This window comes from Bison bison, unplaced genomic scaffold, assembly GCF_000754665.1.
Source record: "Bison bison bison isolate TAMUID 2011002044 unplaced genomic scaffold, Bison_UMD1.0 scf7180017864235, whole genome shotgun sequence".
NCBI classification, from domain to species: Eukaryota; Metazoa; Chordata; class Mammalia; order Artiodactyla; family Bovidae; genus Bison; species Bison bison.
This window is the reverse complement of record NW_011494807.1, coordinates 7,527,815-7,536,379: the sequence shown is the minus strand read 5'-3', so window position 1 is coordinate 7,536,379 and position 8,565 is coordinate 7,527,815. Positions and strand designations below refer to the sequence as shown.

At 42.1% G+C, this 8,565-nt stretch overlaps 1 protein-coding gene across 2 annotated transcripts in view; it reads right to left on the bottom strand.

Moving 5' to 3' along the window:
* MEGF10 (multiple EGF-like-domains 10) overlaps positions 1 to 8,565 on the bottom strand; it is a 179,865-nt gene that overhangs the window by 3,622 nt on the left and 167,678 nt on the right. For both annotated transcript variants that reach the window (XM_010846328.1, XM_010846327.1), the window contains exons 22-23: positions 7,154 to 7,277; positions 846 to 890 (exon numbers count right to left, since the gene is read on the bottom strand). In XM_010846328.1, coding sequence (XP_010844630.1) covers positions 846 to 890; positions 7,154 to 7,277 — 169 coding nt within the window. The remainder of the gene's footprint in view (positions 1 to 845; positions 891 to 7,153; positions 7,278 to 8,565) is intronic.

Below are 8,565 nucleotides of genomic sequence, written 5' to 3'. Positions count from 1 at the left end.
GTGTGCTCTTCCGATCTGTTGAGTCACCAGGAAAGCCCCTTTTATTATCACACTCAAATAAAATTAACTCCACTCTATTTTACTAATAGTCTCTGAATCCTCAAAGGCTTCGATCAAGACCCCACATGTTGCTGGCTCCAGGAGCACAAGGAGGTTCTATTTTGATGGTGAGGAAGGCACCTGTGCTGTAGGGCTTCCTCGTAAAACCTCAGGTCTGGGCATATGAAGTTATTATTCAAACTCTTCTCAAAAAGCTGGCTTCAGTGAACATGTAACCAGGCTGACCTCTTCTTTTCCCTGCTTTTTCCTTCTTCATATTTCTCTTTCTCCATAAGCCATATTTCTTTGAGGAGAATTATGTGTGTTTTCCCAGCAAACTGAGATATTGGTGCTCTAAAACTTCTGATCTAACAGGATCCACCTACGTTCACACTCTTGCTGGCAGTCAAACCTGGCTGTGGGTTTGTTGGAGTAATTTACCACACTAACTGCCTTCCCAGGTGGCACTAGTGGTAAAGAATCCACCTGCTAATGCAGAAGACGAGACGCAGGTTCGATCCCTGGGTCAGGAAGACACCCTGGAGAAGGGAATGGTAACCCACTCCAGTGCCCTCGTCTGGAGAATATCATGGACAGAGGAGCCTGGCAGGCTATCGTCCATGGGGTCACAAAAGAGTCACACACGACGGAAGCAACTTAGCAGGCACACACCACAGTAACAATGCTACCTTTTATCCGGAGTGCCAATTTTGCTGGTTTAACAAATTATTTTTGTCTCTGAGATTAAAAAATATTTTAAATTGTGATTCTGATAAATGTATTTCTTCTACAAATTCTGGCAATACCTTTCAAGGATTTTCCCATATAACTTCTGTCAAGTCCAAAAGCACCTGTGACAAAGGAAGAAAAAAAAAAAACATCCAGTGAGAACTGAAAGGAAGAGAAAAAAAAAAAAAGAAAGGAAGGGAAAACCCATCTAATATTCTCAGGTCACTGGAGTATGATGGTTTGGGCACCCACAGTCTCCCTACTGCAGGAAATAAACAAGGTTGCTATTTTCCAAACCTTGACACTGGATCACTTGGGCCAGATGTGTCACTACTTCAGAGTTAACCAAATGTTATGTATCATCCTGAGCATTCTCCTGCCTGTTTCGTGGCTTTGGGAAAGGCTGGTCAACATGGGGTAGACACCGAGGAACCAATGAACCAAGAAGGTTGCCTTGATTCAAGGTTGCTCAGTGGAAAGGACACAGCAAGGCAGACCTGAGACAACGCACTGGGACTTCATCACTTGTTAGCTGCATGACTTTACGCAAGACGTTCAACTTGCTGAGCCTCAATTTTCATATCTCTAAAACAGGGAAAACACAACTCACCTTCTAAGCCTCACAGGGTTGTTGTGAACATAAAGTGAATCGACCATAAGGAAAGGCATTGTAAACACTGAGGTGTCATATAGATGAACGGTATTTCAGTTACCGTAATAACTTTTTAAAAAATTGATTTTGCTGACACATACCTGATTTACAATGTGTCAGTTTTTGGGGTAGAGCAAAGTGGTTCAGTTGTACATATATTTTTTCATTATAGGTTAAGATATTAAATATAGTTTCCTCAAGAATCTGCCTGCAATGCAGAAGACCCAGTTTCGATCCCTGGGTTGGGAAGATTCCCTGGAAAAGGGAATGGATATCTATCTATTCCAGTATTCTTGCCTGGAGAATGCCATGGAGAGGGAGCCTGGTGGGCTACAGTCCTTGGGGTCACAAAGAATCAGACACAACTACATGATTAACACTTGCACTTTCCCTATAGAGTAGGGCGTTGTAGTCTACACATAGTAGTTTATATCTGCTAATCCCAGACTCCTAATTTATTTCCCGCCCCACCCTCTTCCCCCTTTGGCAACCATAAATTTGTTTTCTATGTCTGTGGGTATATTTCTGTTTTGTAAATAAGTTCACGTGTATCATTTTTAAAGATTCCACATATAAGTGACATCACATGGTATTTGTCTTTATCTGATTGATTTACTTCATATGGTATGATAATTTCTAGGTCCACCCATGTGGCTGAAAATGCATTATTTCATTCCTTTGCTGGCTGAGTGGTATTCCATATGTAGTATATACACACATACCACATCTTTATCCATTCATCTGTCGATGGACATTTAAGTTTCTTCCATGTCTTAACTATTTGAATAGTGCTTCTATGAACGTGGGGTGCATGTATCTTGTTGAATTATAATTTTATCTGGATATATGTCCAAGAGTGGGATTGTTAGATCATATGTGCATGCATATGTGCAGTTACTTCAGTCGTGTCTGACTCTCTGTGACCCCATGGACTGTATCCCATCAGACTCCTCTGTCCTTGGGATTTCACAGGTAAGAATACTGGAGTGGGTTGCCATGCCCTTTTCCAGGGCATTCTTCCCAACCAAGGGACTTAACCCACATCTCCTGTATTGGTGGGCAGGTTCTTTACCACTGAGCCACTGGGGAAGCCCTGTTAGACCATATGGTAGCTCTATTTTTAGTTTTTTAAGGAACTTCCATACTGCTTTCCACAGTGGCTGCACCAATCAATTACTGTAACACTTCGTGTGTCACAACACCCTCAGCTGCAGTCTATCTGTAGGCAATCCAAGGTATCTGCAATTATTCTTTAATAGAATGTTATGGATTTAGGCTAAAAACAGAAAGTAAAGTAGTAACTTGTGATGAATATTCAAATAACTATGAGAAGGGTCAGAGAAGGCAATGGCACCCAACTCCAGTACTCTTGCCTGGAAAATCCATGGACAGAGGAGCCTGGTAGACTGTAGTCCGTGGGGTCACTAAGAGTCGGACACGACTGAGCAACTTCACTTTCACTTTTCTCTTTCATGCATTGGAGAAGGAAATGGCAACCCAGTCCAGTATTCTTGCCTGGAGAATCCCAGGGACAGCGGGGCCTGGTGGGCTGTGTCTATGGGGTCGCACAGAGTCGGACACGACTGAAGCGACTTAGCATAGCATAGCATAGCATGAGAAGGGTAAGGAAATTATTTCCCTGCATGGCAGGTCTGTGTATAATTTTCTTAGAGTGATATTAAACTCAAGTTCAGAAGGTGATATTCCCTGGGGGTACACATATGTGGAGAAAGAGGGAGGATCCCTGAAGGAGAGAGTGTGTGTCTACTGTCAACTGTTAGAGGACAGGAAACAGGGATGTTTCCCTCTCAGGCGTGCTCTCTTGAGTCTGGTATGTGAAGAATAGCCAGGCAGGCTCCCAGATGGTGGGAAAGGCACCAAGTTGTTCAGGAAGACAGGATAAAAGGCTCCCCGTCCCTGGGATTCTCCAGGCAAGAACACTGGAGTGGGTTGCCCTTTCCTTCTCCAATGCATGAAAGTGAAAAGTGAAAGTGAAGTCACTCAGTTGTGTCCAACTCCTAGCGACCCCATGGACTGCAGCCCACCAGGCCCCTCCATCCATGGGGTTTTCCAGGCAAGAGTACTGGAATGGGGTGCCATTGCCTTCTCCAGAAGTCTACACTACCCTTTGCCTAATTCTCTTGGCCACCTCCAAGCTGTGGCAAAGTCTTTTTAAATGTCCATCTTGATCTTAGCTATGCAAGATCTAGCCTTCCCCAAGGGATGAAAGCAACATGGGGTGGATAACAACTTAGGGAATAAGAGTGGGGCTACGAGATTAGCCATGCTTGGCAGATTCCCTCTCCTCTGCCCTGGTTGATCAGGGCGCAGTTTTAACAAGGGAGCAAGTGGGCTTTCTCATAAACTCCCATCTGTCTCAGTGTCTGGACAGGTGTTTTCAAATGCTCAAATTAATCTACTTCATACAATAAGCCAGAACATGATCCTTATCTCTATTTTTTTGTGTTTTTGTTGTTCAGTTGTGTCTGACTCTTTGCAACTCCATGGACTGCAGCACGCCAGCCTACTCTGTCCTCCAACATCTCCTGGAGTTTGCTTAAATTCATGTCCATTGAGTCGGTGAAACTATCCAATCATCTTAACCTCTGCTGTCCCCTTTTCCTTCTGCCTTCAATTTTTCCCAATATCAGGGTCTTTTCCAGTGAATCAGCTCTTTGCATCAGGTGGCCAAAGTATTAGAGCTTTAGCTTCAGCAACAGTCCTTCCAATGAATATTCAGGGTTGATTTCCTTTAGGATTGACTGGTAGGATCTCCTTGTGGCCCAAGGGACTCTCAAGAGTCTTTTCCAGCACCACAATTCAAAAGCATCAGTTCTTCAGCACTCAGCCTTCTTTATGGTCCAACTCTCACATCTGTACATGACTACTACAAAAACCATAGCTTTAACTATACAGACCTTAATCAGTAAAGGGATGTCTCTGCTTTTTAATACTCTGTCTAGGTTTGCCATACATTTTCTTCTAAGGAGCAAGGGTCTTTTAAGTTCATGACTACAGAGACAATTTGCAGTGATTTGGGAGCCCAAGAAAACAAAATCTGTCACTGTTTCCATTTTCTCCCCTTCCATTTGCCATGAAGTGATGGGACTGGATCTCTATTTTACAAATGAACAAATCAGCCTTGAGAGGGTGACTGCAAGTGTCATACCACAGAACTAGGAATTGATTTCAGGGCTTTTGCGTCAAATTCTGGGCTCTTTCAGACAGCATCACAACTTTTCCATCATTTAAAACACTGCACACTTCATTATCCGTAATGAGCCATATTCTGTTCTTGGTAAGAGAAGACTTTTTCTATGCCACAACTTCACAGGGATACTAAATGCACAATTACTTTTGGATGGGAACAAACCAAGGAGATCCAGAATTTCCAATGAAGATTTTATGTTCCTAATAATCAGTCCCTTGGGTCTCACTGAGACAGAAAGCAGAGAAATTTATATGTGACCATTACAGTAACTGTGTATCCTGGAATCAGGACAAACTGCATTAAGTGGAGATGGAATGAGAGAACTTTTCCCTCATTAGTGCTGGGTGGTATTTTACTAAGAACTAAGTTATCATCTTGGTTTTACACATTTTCATCAGCCTTTTTGGAGAAGGAAATGGCAACCCGCTCCAGTAGTCTTGCCTGGAGAATCCCACGGACAAAGGAGCCTGGTGGGCTACAGTCCATGAAGTCGCAAAGAGTTGGACACGACTGAGCGACTAACACACAGGACCATACAATTCATGGACTTCTTTGAGCTAGATTATTAACCTCCCTAAACTTAAATGATTTCACCAATAACTATAATGTAAATCTGGTATATAAATAATTTTACTGTAAGTGTGTGGAAGTACTCATCCTATTGATAATGTTAGTGAAGAATTCAGATAAAAGCTAAGCATTTGAACTTATTTTCTATTTCCATAGTAATAGGGGATTCCAGAGCCCACCCATGGCTCCTGCAAGTGGCTTAGACGAATTGACATCTAAGGTGTTCACAGAAGGATCAGAGAGGGAGTGGGTAGAAGACCAACTATGAGACCCGGTTTTACCATCTTCCTTCCATGAAATCTTAAGACAAGAGTTAACCTTTTTCTTCCTTTATAAAACAAGGTATGTGGAAGGGCCCACACAGTGAGGGGTGCCAGATTTAGCAAACAAAAACATAGCAAGTTCAGTGAAATTTGAATTTTAGAGAAACAACAAATCATTCTTTGAATAAGTGTGCCTTGTGCGATACTTGGGATATACTTACCCAACAATTATTTGTTTCTTACCTGAAATTCCAAATTAATGAGACTTCCTTCCAACCTTATCATTAAATAAATACCTATGAAAGGGTTTGCTTTCAATACATAGGAAAGTGCCCATAAGACACTGCACTCATGTTAGTTACTATGTGGAGCTCCTCCCTGAGAATAAGATTATACCACACTCTCAATGTGGAGTCACAGCAGTTATTTAAGTGGAGTCACCCCACACCCTCTGCAGGAGGGCCCTGAGGTTAAAACAATTCTTGTCCTAGTACAACACTGTTTGTCCTTTCCACTCTTATCCTCTCAGGTGGATGGTGGAGTTTTCCAGGAGCCACACCAAGTGTGACATCACTCTTGGTTGGACGCAGAGCAGCTATAAAAATTCAGCTGACCTCTATTAAGCCAGATGTCATAAAAGTGTTAAACAGTGGCCATTCTTCTCAGTAATTTTTTTGTTGTTTCATTTTGAAAAAAAGAAGTCATTTTTCACAAAAATGCACTGTATATTATCAGGAAATAAGACTTATTATCATCAATAAATTAATAAATAGCCCTCAGATTTTATTTCTACTATGGCAAATATCAATAAATATAACCCATGTTAGTAGGGCCTCTTGGGGATCCTTGATTACTTTTTTAAAAAATTAACTTATTTTAATTGGAAGCTAATTACTTAACAACATTGTGGTGGTTTTTATCATACATCATGAATCAGCCACGGGTACTACATGAAAGTGTTCTGATTCCCAGATGTTTGAGAACCTCTGACTCACTATATTCCCAAAGATATCTCCATTTTCCCACCTAAAAGAGGAAAGGGCCTCAAGTAAGGGTACCTCAGCTTGTGCATGTGTGCTAAGTTGCTTCAGTTGTGTCTGACTCTTTGCAACCCTATGGACTGTAGCCCAGCAGGCTCCTCTGTCCATGGATTTTCCAGCAAGAATACTGGAGTGGGCTGCCATGCTCTCCTCCAGGGGATCTTCCCAACCCAGGGATCGAACCTGTGTAGCAGAGAGCCAAGAGAAGCACACACGCTGGAACCAAGCTGACGGGGTTCAAATCCCAGCTCTACCATGTCATAGGCTTTGAGGACTTCCATAATTGACTTAACCTCGTTATGACGCAGTGTCACAATGGGAGCAGGGAGATGATGATGCTAATAATGGTACCTACAGCAGTTCTTGTGAGAATTGAGTTGATACATGGAAAGGTGGAGTGTAAGCCACAAACAGGCAGTGATCCTTGCCTCTTTATTGATTCCTTGTTCACAGTAAGAACTCAATACATGCTGAGTAAATAAAGCACTTGGGACAGTAAAAGCCCCACACAGGGATTAGGTGTAATGCTATGTCTTTCTTTTCCTGTGCATATTTTCAATAGTTGCTTTGGCACTGTCGTGAATCTCTGAGTGTTTGAAGTGACTAAAAGATAAAGATGCTGGTGGAGGCTGGGGGATGGGGAACTTGCCGAGCTCGTTGAGGTAGCCGCCGTGTTTCCAGTCTGCAGGCAGCGTGCCTGTATAATCTACCACAGGGCCTCTCTTCCCGGGATTCACATTTTTCAGATTCACAAACAGTTGATTATTTTTTGACTGTTAAAAATATAAACAACAAAAAGATTTAAAAAAGAAAATACAATATGACACAGTGCAGTGTTACCCATCTAAGAAAAGCAGATCCATGGAGCATACCAAGGACTGGTCCTTACATGAGGAGGCACCAAGGGACAGAGGTGAAGCTTCTGACCTGGTGGGACTTAGAGGCAGCAGGAGTAGGTGCCCCTCAGCCCCAACCATTCCCTCCATCACCTTACTTCTTCATTTTAAGTTGGTGCTCTGTGCCAATTAGGCTTCATTTGGATTTACATACATGGAACTTTGAACTGAAAAAAAAACAAACCCAATTCCTGAGCCTTCCCATCAAACACTGTATAATCATGTAGGAGTCATTCTTAGCAGTTTTCTTAGCTATAAGCATGAAGGTAATATGATCAACTTTGGTCCCTCCCTGAATGGGAATGAGAACAAATCATATGATAAATACCAAAGTCTCTGGAGAATATGAAATGCTATTTAACTATGAGGTACTATAATTAAAATTTAGCTGCATTAATTTAACTGCAACTGAATAATTTAATTAGCTTGGTTTTCTTCTAATAGAGAGCTGGAATATAACTCGAGCACAGTTGGAAGGGAGAAATGTTTGGGATTTCAGAGCACTCTGGAAGAGGCCTGGTGGTGAGCTGGATGGGTCCAGAGGAGCTGCTCCAGCTTCTAGACAGCCCTGGGCCTCCAATCTTTCTGGGCCTCTGTAAAATGGGATAATCACTCAAGTTATAGGATTGGCATAAAGATTAAACAAATTTATATTTGTAAAATGATTAGAAATGCCTGGCACATAGTATTAGGTTGTTTTGTTTGGTAACTTTTTGCCCACAAAACTGCAATTTCATATGGTTCAATCAAAATAAATAAATGTATATTATTGTTGTCATTACCCAAGTACAGGTGGCCAGGAAAGGGTACCAGAAGGGGATCACAAAAGACAAACCTGCCAATTTTACCCAGACCGGAGTCTGCTATAGGTCTGCTATGAGACATTATTTTAAAACCACATGCAATATTAGAAACATTTTCCAAAAGAAGTGCAATGGAAACAGTACAAGTTGCAGAGACAGAGAGACTGACTCACCTCGCTGCAGCCTCTCTCACAAGCTATGTTTGGAAGTGACTTAAGTTCCCTGTTACTTAGGGTTTTTTGTCAGTAAACTTGAGATACTAATACACACCCACGGGATTGTTTGGAGGAATAAATGAGATAATTGATGTACGTATGTGGAATGGCAGCTGGCCAACTGCAGCCCTCAGGCATGCCTGTTCC